Genomic DNA, 25,166 nt, shown 5'->3' on the forward strand with positions numbered 1-25,166 from the left:
AATTTCTTTGCAGCCCCTAAATGTTTGTTAGCCACGAGATTTCCACTGAAATACAAAATAAGAACAACTTATAAACACGTATTTTCAGCAGATAAAATTGAAAAAGCTGTTCATGCTCCCATGGAAATTCGGAGCTGTCTTTTTATTCATAAAATTCCTGAATGATAATACTGGCCATCTCTAGTTCGTTGCTATGGCAAATGACTCTGGGGCATTCTAGAAAGAATGAATGAAGGAATGAAGCCTCCTAAGGAATCTAAAGTAACGTTTTCACCTTAAGCAGGGGAAATAGAGTTGCAGCATACTTCTGTGCGGTGGTGCCCTCTGGAGGGATCATTCAGGGGCTGAAATCTAGACTCTTCCCATACTCTCTGCTTGCCAAGCCTCACCTTTTGCAAGTAGAAGAAAAGAGCAGTTGTTGTAGTTCCTCTGTTACCCTGAGACTTTTTGTAAGTTACGCATCCAGGGAGGGGAACTTTGGTGGTTGCTGTGTTCCCCAACCCCCCATTTTGGTAATTAACAGAAAGACACTATTTGTGTGAGTTGAGAGCCTGACTCACATTATTTCTCTTTTGATTTGCGAGGGCTTTTTTAGTTTACCAAAACATATCTAGTTATATTTTCTCAACTTTCTTTAAACAAATTTGTAGTAAAATAATCAAGGGATACAACTATTTGTGAACGAAGATTGAAAAACATTGTACTTGATAAAGTATTTACACAGCATTTGCATGAACTAAAAGGGAAGATTTTCCCACATTTTACTATGTGTTTTGAATATTTCTAATGTTTTCATATTTATTACATTCCATGTTGAGTATTATACATTTTTCAAGGATTACAAGCTAAATATAGGCTTTCTATTCTATAAATAGTAAATGACATTTTCTAGTTAGAAAATGACATTTTCTAGTTAGAAAATGACATTTTCTTTTCTAGTATAATTTTGTAGAACTGCTTAAAATATTTTAAAAAGTAAGTAAATACAATAAAATTAGTTTAATAAATTTAATTTTCTTAATGTTTTTATAATATTGATGATTTTTCCAATTTCTAAAAAATTAATGGTACTTATGTTCAGAAGAGATAAATCAAGTATTAAATTAGAAAACTTTCATATTTTCTATCCATTCATTCATTTACTCATTTATCATTTATTCACTGCCTCTCCAAAAAGCATTTAAGGCAAGTTTCTACGATGTTATTAATGGCTCCATGTGTTTCTTCTGATGTGTTCTGTTGTAACTGAAGTTATTGTTATTATTAGTTATTGTCTTGAAGTTTTTCGTTATCAGAGAGAAATATAACACAGGCGACCCTTGAACAACACGGGTGTGACGTGAACAGGTCCACTTATTGTGGATGTTTTTCAATAAATACTGTAAATGTATTTGCTCTTCCTTATGATTTTCTTACTAACATTTTATTTACTCCAGTTTGCTTTATTGTACAAATACAATATATAGTACATATAACATACAAAATATGTGTTAATCAACTGTTTGTGTTATTAGTAAGTCAACTGTAGGCTATTAGTAATTAAGTTTGAAGGAGTTCAAAGTTATATGTGGTTGGCAGACTGAATCCCATGTTGTTCAAGAGTCAACTATATTGCAGAACATCAGGTCAAACTTCCATTTTTATTATCCAGATTAATGGTAGAATAAATAAATATTTTGATAGAAGTAGAATAAAGAATAGGATTTATTGAGAATCTACTATGTACCCGATACCATGGCATACTTTAAATATGTTTTTTCACACAACCCTCACAAAAAGCCGCATAGGAAGTATTTATCTTTATTGTGTAGATGAGAAATCTGAGTCTCATGTGTCACAGAAAAGAAGTCACCTGCATTTTTACCATTTACTATTGTAACCTCTACACCTAGCATAGTAGCAGCTGAATTTGAATTTGACTCTGCTTGGCACCTAAGTCCCTGCTGTTTCTACTATATGATGAGGCCTTCTCAAATGTTTGTGAAATGATCCCCTTTTATCAACTCATAACAGTTGATAAAACTCTTGTATATACCCTGTTATCTCACATCAACTTCATAACAATCCAGATAAGTAGATAGCATGGGACCCAAATCATTTTCCATTTGCTACAGGTAGATGCTTTCTTAGTTAGCTGAGCTTAATAAATGTCTTTTCTTACTGGATCTATGCAAATAGTGCCAACATTTTATTTGCATTTATTTACTCTAGTTTCTAGGGTCACATACTTGATGCAATTTTTTTTCTGAAAGCAAAGCAAGATTTCTATGGCACCTTCTGGGCAATTTATACCTATAGCTTTTATTGACCTTGATGCATTTATTATTGGCTATCTACCCTCAAGAAGGATTCTCTTAACTTTCTAATCATGCGAAATGTTTTTATCTTATAAACTACATACATTTTCATAGACAGTAGTAAAAGTTACCAAAATAATGTTAGTACTCATACAGATGCTACTTCATCATTATAATAAAATGCTGATGTAAAAATCATCTGGATATCACCTCACCATCTTCAGGCTGAACCTTGTGATATAATAATTGAGATCTAGGGTTGGCATATACTTGCCAAACCTTTTTGGAAAAATATGCAGGAAAAGAATAATATAGCAATAATTTCACTGGAAATACTTTGGGGAAAATTATTTTTAATGCGTTTTTTTAATCTAAGATAATGCTTTTCGTGAACTATGTGGCAATTACTAAGCAAAATAAAACCTTCAGCTTTTAAGGGATACATCCCAAGATCTTTGCAAAGTGCCAAATTCTAATCCACGTTTATATAATTTCCCTGACAAAAAATAGTAGTGAACTTCCCAAGCTTTTATTGCACCCATCAATTAGCAGACAAGAACAAAGCCACTGGATCAGCGAAGTTCGTTTACTCTTAGTTGTGAATCTGTATTCGCATATGGATACACATATATACACATGCACGCACACACTCATATACAGGCTCATACACACAGATATATTTAGAGGAACACATAAACATGCATATTCATGGACATTTGTACCTCAGCAAAATTAGAAATTACTCTTCAAATAGACACATGTGATTGTTCGCAGCCGTCAACATCACAAATGTTAAATCTACAAATGTCCACAGCAGTCTCTGGGACCAGCGTCTATTCAACCAAACTTTTACTAGCATTACTGAATTTCTTAAATAAAATTTGTTATTTTAAACTAAATTACATTGACCACTTTTTCTATTGTTTTGAAATATTATAGAATTTAGAAGCTGAGAGGGGGGGCAGGTGATGATTTTCCATGTCTTTTATAAATAATTGGTTATGTGTGGTGGGGATATAAAGATTTACTTTTAATATTTTAAAGTATCTAAATAAAATGTCTAGAATGCCATACTAAAAATAATTAAATGAATAATTTAAGCTCAATTTGGTTATTTTCTCTGAAATAATAAATTTCAACAATGATAACTTCATTACTATTTTTTACAATTTTCACTTGCTCCTTTTAACTTTCTACAGAATTTTTAACTGAGCAACTCCATTTAGACACAGTTCAGTAGCACTGTATCAAAAGTGCAATTTTTTGTTAATAGCTATGCTCCTTTGGGGAAAGAATGTGAGCCTACCATATAATTCTCTTTTGGTTTCCCCCTCCCAAATATTAATAAATTGTCTTCATGGTCTATTTCTACAAATGTAAGTCATCTTACTTAAAAACAAAAAGACCAGAACAGTCTTGAAATTAATAAAGAAAATAGTTTTCAGGCAATTTCTTTAGTTTTGCTGTCTAGAGAAAGAATTGTTTATAAATCTGCATGTTTATGTTCCTATTGGCCATAATATAAATAAATTGGTACAGATGCTGATCCTAATTTTAAAAAGAAAGAGAATAATTCCTAAACTAATGAAAAGCCTATATCATGATATTAGGAATTTAACTGAAGAGTTTTAGCCTTTTTTTCCTACATCAGAAATAATTTTGCAATGCCCAGTTGCTCTCTGGGACTAGGGGTCATGTCTGCCCAACTAAACCAAGTTTAGTGGAGAAAACAGAGATGAAGGTGATATGGAGAGAAAAAAGATACCTACGCTGAAGTTTGGCCACTTTTCAAAACCTGTGTTGCACAGACCAAGCCAGATGAACTCATTTATTATCCCACTTGACTGGCAAAGAAACCAAGCCAGAAAAAAACATGGACCAGTAATGCCTACCCTGAATAAAATTTTAACTGCTTAATTTTAATAATTTGATTTGTTCTATTTTAATATCTGGATAAATTGTGTGTGGGAATATGCAAGCATATTCATCTGGAAGGGGTAAAGACTAGAAAATTAATGCTTAAAGACAGACATAGTTGTTTGGTTATTTTCAAGTAATATGTACTTTAAACATGTTATCTACACTTGATTTTCAAAGAAACACAAGAAAATTTATTCCTAGTTAACCCAAGAGCTCCAATTCAATACCTTTGTTCTCTTCTCTTTTTTCACACTTTCTGATAGGCTCCTGAAAAAAAATATTCACATGGCCAAAGTATAAGAAGAAAACTGAGTTATCTTCTCACTTTTTACTACGTCCATTAGGCCCTAGGAAAACTTCATCTAGTATCATAATAAATCTTATTTTCAAATAGTTCCAAATAATACTTTTTAAAAATGCATGTAGTCATAATACAGATAGGATGATTATATGTCTTCTAAAGAAGAACTAAGACTATTCCATGTGATCAGATAGAGCCTGGCAAGCATTTCATGTCCACCATGTTTTGAGAGAGTAGTAGTCTCATTCTCCCATTCCAGGTTTAGAGGACGCCACCTCCCACAGAGCAGAGCTGCACATGCATGCTCTAACCTGGCTTTGTTTATCTGCAGTGGCCCTTCAAAACACCTGCATAAAATGGAGAAGAAACACTGAACATATTATCTTACCCATAAGAACTCTCCAGGAAATCAAGTAGTTAGTAGCTGTGGGCTAGGGGAGTTACTATCCTGTAGGTTAGGGGAGGAGACAGCATTTGTGAAAACTTTATCAGCTTTCAGAAGAAAAATATCCCACTGCTATATCCCTCTGTGGTGTGTGATTACTTGCTATTACTCAGGTCAGACTATGAAGGACCTCCCAAATATCTAATATTAATAATAATAAAGGCAGGGGAATTATTATCTGTTAAAAATAATAAGCAGTAAATCAGTGAAAATAGTATATATATAAAGAGTTTAAACTTTAATGCATAAGTGACCTATATAAATAAATTTAGAATTAAAGTCATGATTTATTTATACTGTGATTCTAATAGTACAATATATTTTATGTTGTTTTCATTTTCCCCTCGAAGCTGTCTGTAGATAATGTCATATAACCATGAATCTTACGCTATGCTAGTGTTAACAGAATTTTGAATTAGTGTAAGATATATGCTCCCAGAATCAGTACAGCCTTATAAAATTTATTTCAGGCTATGGTTTAGAGTATCGGAAGTTACATACTGTGTTTGTATGGTTTTTACTTATATTCTAAGTGGTAATATCACACTAAAAAATGAGCAAGTTTTAAATGTGGTTTTTATCACTTGATTAATTTTATTATGACTTCTTTTATTCGGGTACTGTAAATAATCTAAACTTTTCTTTAAAATTCAATTAATAATTCCAAGATTGTTATTTTAGTTGAATTTCTCACTGCTTCCAAAAAGCTGTCAATTTAAAATTTTTTACTGAGTAAAAAGTGTATAATAATACTTTCAGTTCAGCATATATGTTTTTCTGTGATTAAAATTATTTTTATCATAATCATTAGGGACTCTTTTCAGAAAGCTATGATAAACTTTGATCACATCACTAAAGAATGCCATCCCATTTTTGCAATAGACCCCGTCCCAGCAAAGCAACATTTTAGACAATGGACAAGAAGATGTGTCTCCGAGCGGCCAATGGAATCCTTATCCTCTTGGGAGGCGGGATGTACCTCCGGACACCATTACTAAAAAGGTAACCAATTTTAAGTTAATGACAAACCATGACCTTACACATCCATTATAATATGTAATCCATAATGTACACCTTAACATCATTTCTAATTCTGTGATAAATTTAGGCTAAATATTCTCTCACTATGAGAAGACTGGTTAACTGTAAGTGCATTGAAAAGGATGAAAAATGAACATTGCCAAATGTTCAGAGCTGGTAGTAAATATGTACAAACAACATTCTCGCTGCCTCTCTGCAGAGACTAGCACCTACTGCTAGTGCCTGACACCCATCTTTGAAGTGCAAGTACAACAAGTACAGGAAGGTGTGTGACATATACTTCTGACTCTCTTGGCTTTGGCATTATGGTGTAGTAGCCAATTTGCATAAAATGAAATTTGACTACAAAAAGATTTGCATTTCTAAAGTTGTAGCCATGCATTGACCCAGTAGTCATTTATTTAACAAACATTTAGTGAGTCCAGTAGCACTATGTTTTGAGCAGTTGCTAGGTCCTGGGGGATAAAAATTAGTAAGATATAGTGTCTTACCTCTAGGATCTGTTAGTCTAATGAAGTAGGCTGGGTGCTATGTAGGTAATTAGAAGACTACAAGTTGTCATAAAGAGCGTAAAAAATACTCTGAGAGAAGATAATTGCAAGGTATATGAGGGACAAGACATTAGTTTTCCAGAATTTTTTTTTTGCTGACTAAAATTTTATTTTATTTTATTTTTTAAAATTTTTATTGTTATTCAATTACAATTGTCTGCATTTTCTCCCCATCCCTCCACCCCACCCCAGCCAAACCCACCTCCCTCCCCCACCTCCACCCTCCCCCTTGATTTTGTCCATGTGTCCTTTATAGTAGTTCCTGAAAACCCCTCTCCCCACTGTCCCCTCCCCACTCCCCTCTGGCTATTGTTACATTGCTCTTAATTTCAATGTCTCTGGAATACCATAATATATTTTTTAACCTCCTACAAATCAATAAGAAAAGACATATAATACAGTAAATATTTTTAAAAATTGTAACCAGAGGGGAGGTGGGAGGGGATAATGGGGGGGAAGAGGTGAAGGGTTTTAAGGACAAAACAAAGGACATAAAGGACACATGGACAAAACAAGGGAGATAGAATCAGGGGAGGGAGGTGAGGATGGCTGGGGTGGGGGGGAGTGGAGGGGGGTAAATGCAGACAACTGTGCTTGAACAACAATAAAATAATTTTTTAAAAAACTGAATCTTTTAATCAAGAAAATGCAAAAAAAGATGCTATTTTATACTTGCTAGACTTGGAAAAATTAAGTCTGAAAAATTGAAGTTGTTTGCAAATATAAGAGCAATTGAAACTTTTTTACACTGGCTTGTGGGAATAAAAAGCAAAATCACTTTGGTAACAAATTATCTTATAAAGCTAAACATGCACATACCCTCCATCCCAACAATTTCCTTCATAAGATATTTTCCTAGAAAAACTCCTGTACATGTCATTCAGGATACTTGTAATGTTTAGAATAGCAGAGCATTGGAAAAACACAATGTCTACCACCATGAAATTATGTGCATAAATTCTGTTATTCACACAAAGGAATATTTTACAGCCATGGAAATTAGTTAAATATATTTATGATAATTTGTATAAATTTTAAAAATGTGATTTAAATGAAAAATGAGTTTCAGAAGATGGTACACATCCAAAATACCATATTTATAAATCTCAATAATAAGCATAATTAAAATATATTGTTTAGACATAAAGTACAGGAGTGGGAAAACTACTTTTATAAGGGGATGGTTAACAAAAAATAGGAGTACCGTTATCTCTAAAAGGGAAGCTGGGGGTAGGAGGAGGGAGGAAGCTGGTATTATTGGTACTATTCTATTTCTTAGGTTGAATTGTGCTTCTTACGCTCTAGTTCTTAAGTTGAGTGTTCATTTTATAATTATGCTTGTGCTTCATAACTTACATATACACTACCTAATCACACACTTTCTTTGTAAACTTTACCCTTGATGATGATTTCAGTGCCATACATATACACACACACACACATACACATATATGTATATGTACATATATGTATAATCATTCACCCAAAATAATTGTTAACACCTTGGTATTTAGGCATTGCACGTCATTACCCTGCCTATTGAGCGATACTCAGTGCTGCAGATAGCTGTAATACAGTGCGATTACTGCTGCGAAGATGGATACAGTGCTGTGAGGGTACCCATTTAATAAAGCAGCTCAAAGAAGTTATGGAAGAAGAGTGGTATAAAATAAAGCTGGAGGGATAAGCATAAGCCAAATCATGCTGCGTTTTATTGTGAAGGAAATGGGAAGGGAAACATTGAACTATTTTAAATAGGGCAAAGACGTGATTTAATTTCCCTTTAAAGAGCACTGATAGCTTTTCAGAGAATGAATTAGAGAGGAGAGAGACTAGAGGAAATTGAACCAGTTAAGAAACTTCTATTGTAATCTGGGGGAGAGTAGGTGGCAGCAATGGGTGGTAGAGAGAAATGTGTAGATTCAATATATTCTTAGACTACATAGGGCCTAAGAGATAAATGACAGCTCCAAGGTTGATACCCAGGTTCCTAACTGGGGCAAGTGAGTGATGATATGCACCCAGATAGGAAATAGAAAAAGAGTAATAAGTGGAAGTGGAGGAGGGAGGGGGGCTTACGTTTTAATGTGCTGATCTGTTGTATTGTTGGGGCATCTAAGAGGAAATGCTTAGTGGATATTTGTATTCATTTACCTAAAGTTCAGGAGAGAACTCTTAGCTGGAAATACAAACTTCACAATCATCACACTGAGCCATGAGTAAGACAGATGGATGGCATAGAACTCCACGGAGCTCCAATATGTAAGAGATGTCCTTACATGTTCAGAAGAGAGAAGGAATAACTAAAATTTTTTCAGTAGGGTTCTTTTCATTGCAAGTTATAAAAAATTCAAGGGATACAGCCTTGAATATTAAGGAAACAGCTAATACAAGAAGCAGTAAAAATGTAGGGTAAGGCTCAGATTTCATTTTCAGTTATATAATTTTAAACAGGATTTTTCCCTCCTCATCTTCCATTTATACTATTGGCTTTATCCTAAAATTGGTTCCCCTCAGTACAGAGTAAATAGAAAACTCAAGAAAGCAGTATCCTTTTGAATGAAAGGAGAGAATTACAGTGAAAGCTGGAAGGGGATTTTTAAGATGGCAAACACTTGATCGTATTTAAAGACTGATGGGAAGAAACCTTCGGCAAAGAGGAGATTGAAAATCTCAGACAGAAAAGGAAGGAAATCTGCTTCTTTATGAGGATAGAGGAGAGGACGAAACTGATGGCTGTTTCATCAGTTAAATTAAAGGAGTACCTGTCACAGCCTAAGTCAGGCTGCCTGATCACAGGAGGAAACCATGTATGTGCGCGTGCAGGGCTGCAGAGGACGATTGTAATTGTCCCCAAAAGGAAAAGCCTCATTCATTCATTTATTACTAATACTCGAGATGGAACTAAGCAGTGTTTGCATTGCGCATCCATACATCCGTTTTACATGAAATCTACTTTCAGAGCCCATAATATTATGTTTAATCATTTCATCAATACAAGTCATGATGATCATTTTTTTGCTTCTTTATGGGTTTTTAGAACCCCATGCAAACCTATGTTGATTAAGCATTTGTGGGCTAGTGAATCTGGTTAAAGTTTAGAATAATTAATCTTTCTGAAAACTTTATTAACCGTCTATACTTCTCATCAAATGAGAAATATCTACAATTTTATCATGTCTTTCATGTATAAACTCATTTGCGAATTCTTCCTATTATCATAATAAGCATTTTCTGACTACCCCGTGTTATAGTTCTGAGATTTTAGAATTTAGAAATAAATATGTCTACCACAGAGAGCAGAGAGAATAAAGAATGTGTTAAATATTCAAGTTTAGTTTTTTATTATATATTTATTAAATATATCAAGTTAATATTCAGTGAGAATTAACCTAAGGAAATGAAAATGCTAATGGGATTATTTGCCTGGGCTCCAGGATTTACCAAAATAGGTGTGAAAATTGTACTGTTATTCATTGGGTTTATATTATTCTATAATGAATTTTTTTAAATCAACATTACTCTTGGAGTTGTCGTGAAGTGAGTAGCCATTAGGCTAGACAGGACAAGAGGAGAAAATTAGAAATTGAACTACAAGTGGAATGGGGACTCCAAGGAGAATGAGTGATGAAGAAGTCTTAGCCGGCACCTCATTTCGGTCTCTTTCTCAAAGTCTCTGCAGATTTTTTGAATCGTTATCTCGGTGCCGAGAGATACTAGTATGCTACTCCTGTGATATTTCTACTACGGAGTACTAGGACCGTGATCCTGCTGTGATCAGAAACTACTGTGACACTGCAGAGGTGCCATGGTAAATCCTTTGTGGAGAGGCTTTGATTGAACTTGCGGCTTTCCGTTCTGGCTATCATAGCTCTTTGGTTTAACTAATATTGGTCATACTCATGGCTATGACTAGTGTACTGCAAGCACTACAGTAGAACAAACGTAGACACTCTCCAAGCTGTGGATCCAGAGACTGAGACATAAAATAATAATTAGAGGTAAAAGCATTTATCAGAAAGAATTTTTTTGCTCCTGTATCTGTCATAGGCCTGTGTAACAGAGTGGCTAATCCATGGCAAAATGTCAAGCGTGTTAAATCATGACTTTTCTTTTTTTTAAGTTGTAATAGAAGGTGGTAGTTTTTTAAACTTTATCTTGTGTCAGTTTCCCAAATTTTAGATTCTGATTTCCATTTATTGAAAAAGCCTGGGAATCACTGCTAGAAGAACAGGTCACGGCTATGTAAATCTCCCCCTGAATCCCAGGCGGTACTACTTGAGCACTTTAAGAGCTGCTATTACATCCTTGCAATAGCAGAAAACCAGTGCTTTCAGAAGGAGTATGTGTACTTCAGGGCCCTACCACACCCCTACCTTCGCTGCTGCAGTCTATTGGATAATGCCGGAGTCGCCATGGTACCGGCTATTCTGTACCATGTATTAAACATCACTTTCTGCCAGGCATTGTGCTAAATGCATTCTTCTTCTAATCCTCACAACCACCATATTAGGTAAACTGTACTGTTCTTACCCATCTTATAAAAGAAAAGACTGTGTTGAGGTTTTCTCAGAGACTTCAAGTTTAGGTTAGGTTACTTGCCAAGATCACACAGGTGGCTAAATATTTTAGATTATGCTCCCATATGTAACAGAAAAGTGAATAAAGTTTATAGTATAAAATAAAAATGAAAGTCAGAAATCATATAATTTGATAGAATCCTCCATAGGAGTGAAAAGGCTGTTTTTTCCTTATTCTGAAACGACAACAAACTCTTTTAAAAGTCTTTTGAGAGTCTTAAATAGGTTAAATATATCTGAGATTTAAAATTGAAGGGTAGTGTTTTGAGGATATGTTAAAATGTTGGAGCAGAAAACCACTGCAGCAAAAAAGCTAAAGTGACATAGTAAATCAAATGAAACCAAATATTTCCCATCTGGGAAGAGTAAATCTGAAAATTCTTTTAAAGATAGAGACTGGACATGCAAAGGTGTCTTTCAGCATTGGCTCTTTAGCATGACTCTTCTCCTCAAATGTCTGCGATTCCAGCTTAAGAGCAGTGAGGATAATAAAGACGGGTGTCAAGGGTCAGCATCAGGAGGGACACAGTTGAAGGGAAAGTATGAAAAATGCAACTCATTTAGTCTTGGCTCACTAACTTGCCCCTTAGGCTGAATTTGCCCGTAATTTTCTTACATCGACAATTCCAGCTGAGCCATTCAGTGCTCAGGGATTGCCAGTTGCTTGAAATCTCTGAGGTATGCCCAGGAACTCACCAGGGGAAGTGAAAAGAAATTATATGTGTTTTTGGTCATTTTCATGTTCTTTTTATTCTTTCTTTCACATGCCCCCAAATTGGAAGTTTTGCTTTTTAAAACCATATTAAGAATTTTTTTTTTAATTTTTAAGTTTCTTGAAAAGAGTATTCATTCCTTATTTTAATTTTGGCATTTGTCATATTCCTCAGTATAATGCATTTTGCTATTTGTTTTTGTACATATTTAGGAGGATAAGGCCTAAAATATCTTTTGAAAATCTTAATTTGCTTTGCTATTGACTATATGACCATGTCATTGTTTCTGTTTTAGAACAGCTGAATCAAATTACTTCTGGAATTGATTTTTCACTTGGAAACAAAAGCCAGTCTATTGCAGAACTTTCCAGGGAGTAAAAATAAACTGAAGCAATTTTTAAATGAGTAAATGTATAAAGGTACTATATTTAAAAATCAGCTTAACCTATACATTTAATAATTTTTAGAAAGCATTTTATTTTTATGCTGTAAAATTTTTATCTAAATATAATCAAGTTTTAGTCATAGAAGACAAGTTTTCTCAAAACCTCTTGTCATTATAAACAAATATTGCTATCAGTAATATTTGCGGAACTGGAATAAAAATAGTGACAGCCCTGGCCTGTGTGGCTCAGTCGGTTGGAGAGCCATCCCATACACAAAGTGTTGGGGGTTCAATTCCTGGTCAGGTACATACCCAGGCTCTAGGTGCGATCCCTGGTCAGGGATCATATAGACAGCAACCAATCAATGTTTCTCTCCCACACTAATGTTTCTTTCTTCCCCTCCCTCTCTCCCTTCCTCGTTCTCTAAAATTAATAAATATGTTTTTAATTTTTAAAAAATAGCTACATTTCTTGGGTTTTGTGATTTAACTGGGACTGTGCCATAGTGCTTTTGGAATCCCTTACACCAGAGGTGGAGGGGAGAGTGGATATAGCTCACTTACGTAGGAATAGAGGAAAGTCTGGAATGGATAAGAAACAGAGGTGAAAATGTAAATATTGAAAAATGTTGGGATGGCAGAAAGTAGAGTAAATATTGAGGCTATAATTGAGCAAGTCAAGATGTAGAAGAAGCAGATATGAAAATCAACTGGGTAAACCTTATGTATAAGAGATAAGAGCAAAATAGAAATGCTTCTTATTTCCATCAACAACATCAAAGTCAAGAATCTCTGTTGTAATTTAAAGTAAAATTGAGTAAAAAGTGATTTTGATTTTCAGCGCCATAGCTAAACTCCCCTTTTGTGTAGAAGGAAATATGTCAGGTAGTTAGCTTTTGCCTAAGGCTTTGTATTTTTTTCCTCCCAAAGCAATATGCGTTATTACCAGAGAAGAACCCCTAGGAGTGATGCCTCGAGTTTGCAGTCCATAAGCAAATGAGAACAATCTTCTCTATCACTGGGAGTGATGCCAAGCACAATCCAGGGTCCCTCTTCTCTGATTCTCTTCCCTATGTGTCATTTTTCCCCACCGATAGGAGCAAATTTTACTCTGGTTAGAGTCAATTTTTCTTCTGCTAGACTGGGCCATCAATGAAATTCAAAAACAGATTGGAATCCTTTATCCTGAGTCATCTTGAATGCAAACATTTTTCTGAACATTAGGAAAGAGATCTTTCTTAGTCAGGGGACAGGTGGAGACTCTGCTTGCTTCCCCATCCTCTTCACATCACCCCCACTCACGTTGGTATCACTTAGCACTTCGTATTGAGCAACACAAGCACTGCCCTGATATCCACGGTACTGACATGTTCTCCAGAAGATTCAGAGCTTCAGGAAGAAGTAGCAGACAAACATATTCACTGTTAGTGAGTTTTGCCCCCAAAAACAAGAAATGAATCAGTGAAAAGGAAGATTTGATGAAGTCATACAATTATAGATTTTTATTTTTTATTTAGATATTTTATTGATTATTTATTACACTTACCCCAATTTCCCCCCTTTCCCCCCTCCACCCAGTACCCCCCATTCTCTCTGGCAATCACTCCCTTAGTTCATGTCCATGGGTCATGCATATAAGTTCTTTGGCTATTCCATTTTCTATAATGTTCTTAACATCCCCCTGTTTATTCTGAACCTACCAATTTGTACTTCTTAATCCCTGCACCTTTTCCCCTATTCTCCCCCTTCCCTCTCCCAACTGATAACCCTCCAAATGATTTCCATATCTGTGATTTTGTTTCTGTTCTGCTTGTTTGCTTAGTTTGTTTTTTTAGATTCAATTGTTGATAGTTGTGAATTTATTGCTATTTTAATGTTGATAGTTTTGATCTTTTTCTTAAATAAGTTCCTTTAACATTTCATATACTATTGGCTTGGCGATGATGAGCTCCCTTAGCTTTACCTTGCCTGGGAAGCACTTTATCTGCCCTTCGATTCTAAGTAATAGCTTTTCCAGGTGGTGTAATCTAGGTTGTAGGCCCTTGCTTTTATCACTTTGAATATTTCTTGCCGGTCTCTTCTTGCTGGAAAAATTTCTTTTGAGAAATCAGCTGACAGGCCCTTTTGGAGGAGAGGCCTGAGAATTCTGCAGTTTCTTCTGCCACCCCAACTTCCACTGGTTTTCATAGCCAGAAGTTAGGGGGACTTACGTTCCTGCAATTGGAACCCTGGGCTGGGTGGTATGGTGAGGCGCTGGGATCACTCGCTCCTGAGTTATCCCTCCCAATCTTTAGCCACCACAGGTTAGTGTGGGACCATCCATTCCATGTTTCTGCATCTCCAATCTCCATTCCTCCACTGCTCAGACCCGTCTGGATGAATGTGGCTTTTTTAATTCCTTGGTTGTCACACTTCCATACAGCTCGATTCTGATGATTCTAAGTTGTGGGTTCCATCTCCGGTGCCAGCACAACTGATGCTTCTCTTTCATGTCAGTGTTTGTCTCTCTCCCTTCCTCTCTCTCAGTCTGGATGGATGTGGTTTCTTTAATTCCGTAGTTGTCAGACTTCCATTCAACTTGATTTCTAATGGTTCTGAGTGATGGTTATTCTATATTTTAGTTGTAATTTTGATGTGGTTGTGCAAAGATACAAGCTGTGTTTACCTATGCCACCATAGGTAAACAAAAAATCTTTTAGCATAATCTGTTGTCCCCAGAGGGACATTTCTTACACAAATATCTGCAGAGTTTTTTCTCTTAAACAAAAGCCACTTTTTTCAGGGGACATAAGTTTTAAAAAGAGGGTGGAAGAGTGGGAAGATAGCAGATGTGCTCAATTAAAAAAGAACGTGTCTCCCCAGCAGGACTTCGAAAATGACTCTAGATCTACATTAATGCAACTCTACTTCCCTTGGAGGTATCCAGAAACAATCTGAAAGTGATTATTCGTGTGAATTGTTAAGTATCCACTCCTTAATTTTCCCATTAGGTTGAGAAAAGGAGTTTTAAGCAACAGTTTCAATGACATCAGTTGCATGAGAGGTGAACATGCCCATCATCACAAATACCCCTTCAGGTTAGGAGGGTTTAGGAGTAGGAGAGGTACGTAGGTGAAAGTCATATCTTCTGTGATTTTCATGCTAAGCATCAATTATTGATGACATTGTTAGTCGTCTACCAAACACCTTTTAGAGGCTCTTTGAAATTTCTCATGCTTATATTTAGTGACTATATTAAGACACCCACAAATTTTCCCTGCCTAACAAATATATGCCTCTGTCTATACTAGGCTAGCTTCAACAGGGTCTTTATAGAATAAATAACGGTATTGTTTCAGAACAGAATAAAAATGCACTATCTGTGGTTATACAAGTTAAAATGTATAGAACAATCTAAAGAACAATTATAGGAATTATAAATTAAGGACTCAGATCTAGTCTTTAGAATTTCAAGTTACATTCCTTTCATGTTACCAGTATCAGAACTGTAACTCAGATTATTAATTGTACTCTTTTTAAAACATAGGTTATTGATTTGTTATCATGTTGCCTTTTCCAATAAATCTTTGCAGCCTTGTCTTTTGCTATGTTAGGGAAATAAGAATGAATGCATCCTATTAGATTTAATGCCTCCCATAACTACAAATTATTGACATAAGAGAAAGAAGGCTAAATGTATATAAGGCTTGCTTGTTAAACAAAAAATAATTGCCGAAGCAAGAGGACATGGCCTATAGGAAGTTAAAAATTTCATGAAAATGGGACCCTTCAGAGTCAGTTTCAAGTACTTAGTAAGAGTAGCTGAATCGGGAAGGGGGGTCTGAAGAAATCAATGAAATAATTTCCTCTATTTAATGATCCATTTCAAACACTCATTTTATTAATCTGAACATCTGGAATGATGCATTTTTAATCCATTGATTTTAGTATTATTGAACTTACAGATATTTTTAAACTTTATTTTATTATATAATTAAGTTTGTTCTCAAAGATAATGCAGATAGGAGGTTGTGGAAATGTAAATGGAAAAATTCTTCTCTAACATAAAGCTCTCTGTGACAGCTGAAGAAAATATTGGTTAGTTTTATAGTCACTTTTTAATTGAATTTTCTACTTAATACAACATTAATTATTTAACTAACGAAGCACGTTCCTTTATCTGCCACCAACAGTGCAGCAACACAGCTCTCTCCAGGAGCGAAGAACTTCACCGTCATGAACCTGGAAACTGTTCCTATCCAGACTGGCTCTAAATTATATCCTTAATAAAAGTGCAAACCTAAACAATGTCTATCAAAAGGCTATTAAGTCAGAGGTAGAATAAAAACATGCCACAAGCGAAAGCAATAGAAAGCGTGTCAGATTAAAATGACTTATTCCATCAATTCTTGACATAGGTATTCCTTAAAACTATTGTACTTCAGAAAATTGAGATAACTCAATCACATTTATACTATCTTCATTTTGGAAGAAATCTAAAAGCAAGAAAAACTGCAGCACTAGTCCAAGGCCATAAAAATGTCTGTGATTGAGTATGTAATATGAAGAGTTCAACAACGTGACAACTGGCATATGATCGAGGATTGTTGCCAAACAGTTGCCACAGAGGATGTCAAAATGATAAGATTCCATTTCCTGCCACTTGATTTGTATCTGACTTACTCTATTATCTATGGTTCTTAGAAGTCTTATGGGTGAAAGAAATAATTGTCAGGCTTTTATTATTATTGTTAATATCTTTCTTTTTATTTTATCTTAAGAAAGTTTAAAGTCAGCATCAGCACAGAACAAATTGTAGGGTGAAAAGTGTAGACTATATCTAATTTTGCCATTTTCGATTATGGATCCTCCACTTTTTTCCTATTGGTTACTAATTTCTAATTCCACATCTATGCTTTAGAAGTTGACATCTAATCATAGAGGATGGAGCTCATAGAGATTCAATAAGCCAGAGTAACTGTCTGCACATATCAGCCAGCTGCCACCCTAAAGCATATGTGCTGAAGGGAAAACCTCACTGCCTCACTTTTCTACCTGTTCTTTGAGGCACTGGAATATATCATCAGTATTTTACTTTTGAAGACAAAACCAGCAAATATTTTAAATGCCCCCCTCCCAAATACTGCACTGTGCCAGTAGATAAAGGGTCACCGAGTCCCCAGGGCAGATGAGAGAACATCTTCCTGTCCCTCTCTTTCAAACTTCAGGGCTCCCTTCCATGTACTATTCATCTGTCCTCTATGCCTAAATGGGAGAGACAGATGTTTGGCATCAAAACTACCCTCACTAAATACAAATAAAATAAGAAGAAAAAAATAAGCTCAGTCATATGGTTGTTGGAGTCATAAAACAACCTGTACAATTCACACTTGGCACTGTAAATATGCCTCACGTACACCCGGTCTCATCCTCTTCACAAGAACGCACGCAAGACTGAGGAACACAAGATTGGAGCCCAGTGTGTCCGGTTCTACAGCCTGCTCTAACCACTGTGTTGTGCTACAAGCATAGTATATCCCACCCACCCTGTACAACCCAAAAAAGTCCGAAAACATTGTAGTATAGCCCTGTTGCAATAGGAAATAATCCTCTATATAAGAAATATATTTGCTTGTATATTTAGCTAGTACTTTTTGGCACAACATGGTGTTGTTTCTCATGTTTCACGGCTCAAAAGAGAGAGGAGCCCTGGCACCCGTCATACATTTTAAAAGAATTTTTGAGTCATTCTTCAGCTGATTTTCTGTGACCTACACAAATCAAATGTTTTACATATTTCTAAAAGGGCTTGTTTTCCAAGCTTTTGTTTTCTTTAATCTGAAATATTGACAGGTTCTTTATTTTCCTTTACGAATCTCAGAAGGAATAAGATCAGGAGCCTACTTACAGATCATTCTACCCTACTGAACTTAGTTCCCTTTATTAATTTTGTTCCTCAGAAATTCAGGGCATCCAACTTCCTGATTATGTCCTCTAAGACCGTTACTGCTCTTTCCTGTTTGGCGATCTCCATTTTCCACAAAATAACCTAAGTCCTGTCACCAAAGCCTCTTGTGAAAGTGATAAAACTCCACCGAATATTGAAGTAGGCCCTGCAAAATAATTATACTAATACAGAAAAACTAAACTATGTACTAAGCTGCAGAAAAAATGTTACTCAATGTTTTTTCTTATTTCTTAAGATCCTACTTTTTATTTCTTTTCAACAGGAGTGCAGGAGAAGCTGTGAGCTTTCACTTTTCATTGAATGGCCCTTGAGTACATTAAACTCTGCCGTTCAGTGTCTCCCCTGGGACAGTGAGGCATATGCTTGTAGAGTGGCTCTGAACATTTATTGCAGCACCTATCACATAGGTGTTTAAATAATGGTAGCTCCTATGGTATTTATTATTTTAGGTAAAAATGTGTAAGTTATCAACAAGCAAAAAGCTTTATTTAGCTTTGTTCCTAACAACAGATTGCTAATGAGACCAAGGTCATAAATTAGCATCTCTTTTGAGTTACTTTTACACGAACCCAGGCTATACTCTTCACTTGGACAATTGTCCTGAAAACATATGCAACGATGGGGATGGAGGTATCTGGGGGGAAAAATGAAGGTGAATCACAGCAAACTAAAACGGTAGCCATATTAGTGAAGAGTAAGTCATCTCAATTCTACTTATGGCAGAATTCATTTCTTAAAAAAATTGTGTATGAGTTGCCATCTCTCTCTCTCTCTCAAAAAAAAAAAGCCACTTCACAAAATCTGAAACAAGTCCACGATTTACTGCATGCTAACAAATTACTTGTAAGGCACAGTGTCTCTGAGTAAGCTAGAATTTAGGGGAAACATGGAGTTCAGGTATGGCTATTTTCCGAAGTTGGAATATTTAGGAGTTCATTGACCTTGAACTAGGGAAACATGGTTACTTGAGTGAGACTGTTGCTGAATGCCTAACTTTCAGATGCCTCTCTAAAGCAACCTGTCGTTGATTAATTACAAGTTTAAAACAAGTTCTAATGGGTGGTTATTTATTGCTATGGCTAAAGGACAGTCAGACCTTTACTCAGCAGATAAGAACTTTTTATTTTCATTGCCATTATTGAGTACTTACTATGGACCAGTAATATGCTCAATGTATTACATTATCTGTTTTAATCCTCATAATATTCTGTGAAGCACTTATTATCTACAGTTTTCATATGATAAGCAAAGGGCTTTGTTAACTTGCATAGATTGCATAACTAAAAGGTGACAGAACGAAGAATAAAACCCAGATTCATTTGACACCAAAGACTGTGTTATCTGTACTGCCTCTATTAAATTTTTAAATTAACTCCTGGCATTTCTATAACCCTTCACTTCTATAATTTTGTGATTTCAAGAATGTCATACAAATAGAATTTTACAATGTCATCCAGTAACCTTTTGTGATTGGCTTTTTTTTTTTTTACTCGGCACACTTCTCTGGAGAGTCATCCAGGTTTTTGTGTATCCGTAGTTTCTTCTTTTTTCTTGTTGATTAGTATTCTAAGGTATGGATGTATCACAATTTTTTTATCCACTCACCCATTTAAGGAAACCTAGAATTCAAGTTTGGGGCTGTTACAAAAAATTTTACTCTAAAAATTCATGGACAGGATAAATGCCCAGTAATGTAATTGCTGGATCATATGGTACTTGCATGTTTAGTAATTTTTAAGGAACTGCCAAATATTTTTCCAGAGTCATTCTACCATTTTACATTTCCTTTAGCAGACTATGAGTGATCCAATTTCTGATCCTTGTCAGCATTTGTTGTTCCAATGCTTTATCTTAGTCGTTCTGGTGTATGGTAATATCTCATTGGGATTTTCATTTGTATTTCTTGAATATATAACAATGTTAAAAGTCTTTTCATGTGCTTATTTGCTGCCCTTTGTATATATCCCCTTGGGTGAAATAGCTCTTCATGTCTTTTGACCATTATTCTAAATGAATTGTTTAATTTCTTTTTTTAAATTAATTTATTTTTATTCAGTTACAGTTGTCTGCATTTTTCTCCCCATCCCTCCACCCCACCCCAGCCAGTCCCACCTCCCTCCCCCACCTCTACCCGCCCCCTTGATTTTGTCCTTGTGTCCTTTATAGTAGCTCCTATAGACCCCTCTCCCCACTATCCCCTCCCCACTCCCCTCTGGCTATTGTTACATTGTTCTTAATTTCAATGTCTCTGGTTATATTTTTTTTGCTTTTTTCTTTTGTTGATTATGTCCCAGTTAAAGGTGATTTCTTACTGTCAGGTTTTGAGGGCTTTTACATATATTCTAGATACTATCCTTTGTCAAATGTGTAGTTTGCTAATATTTTCTCAAACTCTGCAGCTTGTTTTTTCATCCTCCTAACATTTTACATTTAAATCTATGGTCTATTTTGAGTTAATTTTCATGTAAGATGTGACATAGGTCAAGGTTCATTTATTTTGCCTACGGATTGCAAACGGTTGTGCCAGCATCATTTGTGGAAAAGACTGTCTTTCATCCACTGAATTGCTTTTGCACCTTTGCCAAAAAATCATTTGGCCTTTTTCTTGTGGTCCTATTTATGGGTTCCCCGGTCCATTCCATTTGTCTAGCTGTCCTTCTGCCAATACCACACATAACAATCTTGAAATCAGGCTGATTCTTCTCACCTTATTCTTCTTTTTCAAAATTGTGTAGCTATTCTAGCTACATTGTCATTCAATATAAAGTTTAGAATAATATTATTTATAAATATAAAGCATCTTTATGGGGGTTTGATTGGAATTTGTTAAACTTGTGTATCAATTTGAAGAGAATTTACATTTTTTACTGTGTTAAGTCTTCCCATCCATAAATATGTCTCTTCATTTATTTAAATCTTTGATATCTTTCTTCAGCATTGTGTGGTTTTCAGCATATAAATCTTGTACAAGCTTTGTTTGATTTATGCCCAAGTATTTTACTTGTCCTGAGTGCCTGTGCATGGTATTGCATTTAAATTTCAGTGTCTGCATGTTTACTGATAACATACATAAATACTCTTGCTCTTATATCTTGTGACCTTACTGAATTCACTTTTTCTAGGATAATTTTTGCTGAATCTTTAGGGTGCTCTATGTAGACAATTGTGTAATCTGTAGATAAGGACATTTGATTTCTTCCTCTCCATCTGTATGCCTTTTATTTCCTTCTCTTGCCTTATTCTACTGACTAGAACTTCCAGCATTATGCTGCATAAGAGTTGTGAGTGCAGACATCCATTCCTTGTTCTTGATCTTAGGGAAGAAACATTCATTTTTTTCACATAAGTTTTAAGTTAGATCTTAGTTTTTTGTAAATATTTTATTAAATTAAGGAAGCTCTCCATTTCTATATTTCTGAGTTTTTATCACAAATGGATAGTGAATTTTGTCAAATACACTCTGCTTCCATCGATATGATCACATGATTTTTTTCTGTAGTCCATTAATATGGTTCAGTGCATTTGTTGGTTTTCAAATATTGAACATGCTTTGTATTACTGAAATAAACACCACTTGGTTATGGTGTATAATTCTTTTTATATATTGCTGAATTCTATTTGCCAATATTTTATTAAAAATTTTTATATTTATATTCATAAATGGTATTGCTGTATAGTTTTCTTTTACTTTCTTCTTTTGTTTCTGTCCTTATCTGCTATTATTGGGATAATACCACTGGTTTTATAAAATACACTGGGATGTGCCCCTTCCTCTTCTATTATTTGGAAGAGTGTATAAAATTGGTGTTAATTCTTATTTAAATATTTCATAGAGTTCTGGGCCTGGAGATAGCTTTCCTGGGAGTTTTTTCATTAGAGATTCCAACCTTGACAGATTTTAATTATTGATTTGAGGCTTCTCTTCTTTTATTATATGCATTTAGTGCTATTAATTTAGTCCTATTAATTTTCCTTGCAGCACTGCTTTAGCTATGTTACACAAATTTTGTTGTTGTATTTTAATTTACATTAAGTTTAATGTATTATGTTATTTCCCTTGAGACTTTCTTCTTTGACCCAAGGGTTATTTAAAACTGTGTTGTTTAGTTTCCCAGTGTTTGCATATTTTTATTTTATCCTTCTATCATTAATTTCTAGTTTGATTCCATTGTGGTTGGAGAACACATTCTGTGTGATTTCAATTGTTTAAATTTGTTTACATTTGTTTTCCAGTTCAGGATATGGTCTATCTAAGGAAATATTCTGTAGGATTCATAGACAAAGAACAGATGACAGCTAGTGGGAGTGGAGGGTTGGGGGTGGAGGGATTGAGCAAAAAGGAAAAAGGACTCATGGACGTGGACAACAGTGTGGTGATTGCTGGGGGAGGTGGGTATAAAGGGACTAAATGGTAATGGAAAAAAATATAAGAAAGATTAAATTAGAAGAAAGAAATGAGCAAATAATCTGTAGGAACTTGAAGAAAATGTGTATTATGCTGCTGTCAGGTAGAATGTTCTCTAGGTGATCTACGGGATGGTAGCAATGTTGAGCTTTTTTCTGTATGGTGGCTAATTTGTAGTCTAGTGCTCTATCAGTGTTGAGAAAGGGGTGTTGAAATCTCCAATTATGATTGTAGATTTATCTGTTTATCTTTCAGTTCTATCAATTTTGCTTTACATCTACATATTTGCATCTCTGTTGTTTGTCGCATACATATTTAGGATTGCTATAACTTCTTGGTGGGTTGACCCTTTTTTATTATATAAAATCCCTTATCTCTAGCATATTTTCTTTGCTCTGAAATCTACTTTATCTAGTGTTAATATAGTCACTTCTGTTTTCCTTAAATTAATATTTGCATGATATATATTTTTGATCCTTTTAATTTCTACCTCCCTGTATAGTTATATTTGAGTGATTTCTTGTAGTCTGCATATAGTTGAGTGACATTCTTTAATCCACTCTATTCACAATCTCTTTTAATTTGTGTATTTAATCCCTTTGCATTTCAGAATTTACACTTTAAGGTTTGTCTTAATTTAATTTTTGCTTTCTGTTTGTTCTCTCTTTCTGTCTCTCTCTCTCAGCTCTGGTGTGTGTGTGTGTGTGTTTCCTGTGAATTATTTGGACTACTTGCTTTTTCAGCTCCAATTCTGGGATATATGACACAAAAATAAAACACAATGAATTCACCACCATGTTTTTACTTGGTCCCAGGTCCCTAGCTGATCTGCATTCTTTGATCTACTCTGCAGTGTTTCCTTATATTTGTTTACATATAATATCCAGGAGTTTTTCATTTTTCTTAATGGAGAGAATAAGGAAAACTGTGTCTACTCAATCTACCTGGAAGTGGAAGTCCTACGGTCACAATTTTTAAAACTTAACCTGAGTGTTAAAAAGAAGAATATGCAGAATATGCAGTGTAGATAGAGAGTGATAGGTCTTTTTGGTGTTGTTTTATTCAATATAAAATTACTGAAACTGACTCACTTCAATGAGTGCTGCTGATATAATTACTGAATTATCCTTCAGAGATGATTCTGTGTTGTTGCAATTGCTCCCAAACATTTTTAGAGCTCATTCGGACTAAATTTTAGAGAAAGATTGTGTCCATTTTCATATCCTCAGTGGTATAAATTGTCATCTTTTGAAGTCATGTTGCTTTTTTTTGAAGGAACCCCAAATGGTTAAAAAGTCAAGATGGGTAGTAGTAAAACCGATGACCAAATTGGGTAACACACTTCTCAGTCTCACACTCTTTTCTAGGAGAATCATGTGAACCAAAGTATTGTTGTAATGAGAAAGACATTTCTTTTATATTCTACAAAATCTTCCAAACACTCTAAATTTTCACACAATAAACTTTATTCACTGTGGGATGAATTTTGCAGAAGAGTAGCAAATCAACGTTCTTTTTCTGTGGTGTTGACATTAATGTTTCCTTGGGTCCTACAGATATTGGAGTTTTTCCCTGTAAAGTTTGACAATCTGTTTTTGGGTCAACTTGAAAACACTTTATTCCATCACTATTCTCCTCAAATACATGTTATTTTGTCCAACCTCCCCTTGAAAGTTCAAAACAAATGTCAAATCTTCTCTATTTCTCTTTATCATTCTAGACATGTAGCTCAGACTTTACAGAAACCTTCTTGTTCAAATTCCCCTCCTGTATGAGTCAGTGTTCTCTAGCTAACCCTCTGTTTGAATAAATCCAGGCTTTGACATTTTCTACATTTTGATCAGTCTTTTTTACTTCACCGTGAGCATCCTTATTACCTTTCTTGAGCCTTCGTGCCAGTCAAAAATCTTCCTCCTTGTAGTCCTCCACACCACAATTGTTCTTTTAGATATCTTGTGCCCTTTATGTTTGCTTAACTTCACACAAAATTTAGTATTAATTCCTTGCTTTCTCCAGCTGTCGTTCCCTATTCACTGCAGCCTATAGCCCAGTGAAAGGACTGGGCTGCTGATACAAACAGAACCGTTTTACGGCATATTCCTTCTAAGGCCCTATATGGTTTGCCAAGCCATATCAGAACATGAGCTTCATCACTTTATACTCATGGGAAGATTACTAAGTACACACAGCATCAGCCTGTTTGCTTCACTATAAAGCCCCAAGTCACATGCATAGTATCTAAAATAGTCATAGACGTAATTCAATGAGTAGGAATGGCTCTTTGGCAAGTCGAAGAGCTGCTGAAGATATCTAATACATTCTGCCTCAACCACCTGATCCTTTCATTCCTTGTCATGACTCCTTTTCAACGCACTCTGATAGTCACAGTCAGACAGCCTTGGTTCAAACCCTGGTCCTGCCAGTTTGCCAGCTGGCAAATGACTTGAGGGAGCCACTTAGTCTCTACAAGCTTTAGTTTTCTCCTCAGTAAAGCCAGACAATAATAATTATCTCTAATGCTGTTATAAGGGTTAAAGAACACAATACATGTAAGTTTTAGCGCATTGTTTGGCACCTACTG

At 35.2% G+C, this 25,166-nt stretch overlaps 1 protein-coding gene across 2 annotated transcripts in view; it reads left to right on the forward strand.

Moving 5' to 3' along the window:
* LRRC7 (leucine rich repeat containing 7) overlaps positions 1–25,166 on the forward strand; it is a 483,504-nt gene that overhangs the window by 408,623 nt on the left and 49,715 nt on the right. For both annotated transcript variants that reach the window (XM_024565449.3, XM_024565450.3), the window contains one exon: positions 5,846–5,965. In XM_024565449.3, the coding sequence (XP_024421217.3) occupies positions 5,846–5,965 (120 nt within the window). The remainder of the gene's footprint in view (positions 1–5,845; positions 5,966–25,166) is intronic.

Source organism: Desmodus rotundus, chromosome 3 (assembly GCF_022682495.2).
Source record: "Desmodus rotundus isolate HL8 chromosome 3, HLdesRot8A.1, whole genome shotgun sequence".
Lineage (NCBI taxonomy): Eukaryota > Metazoa > Chordata > Mammalia > Chiroptera > Phyllostomidae > Desmodus > Desmodus rotundus.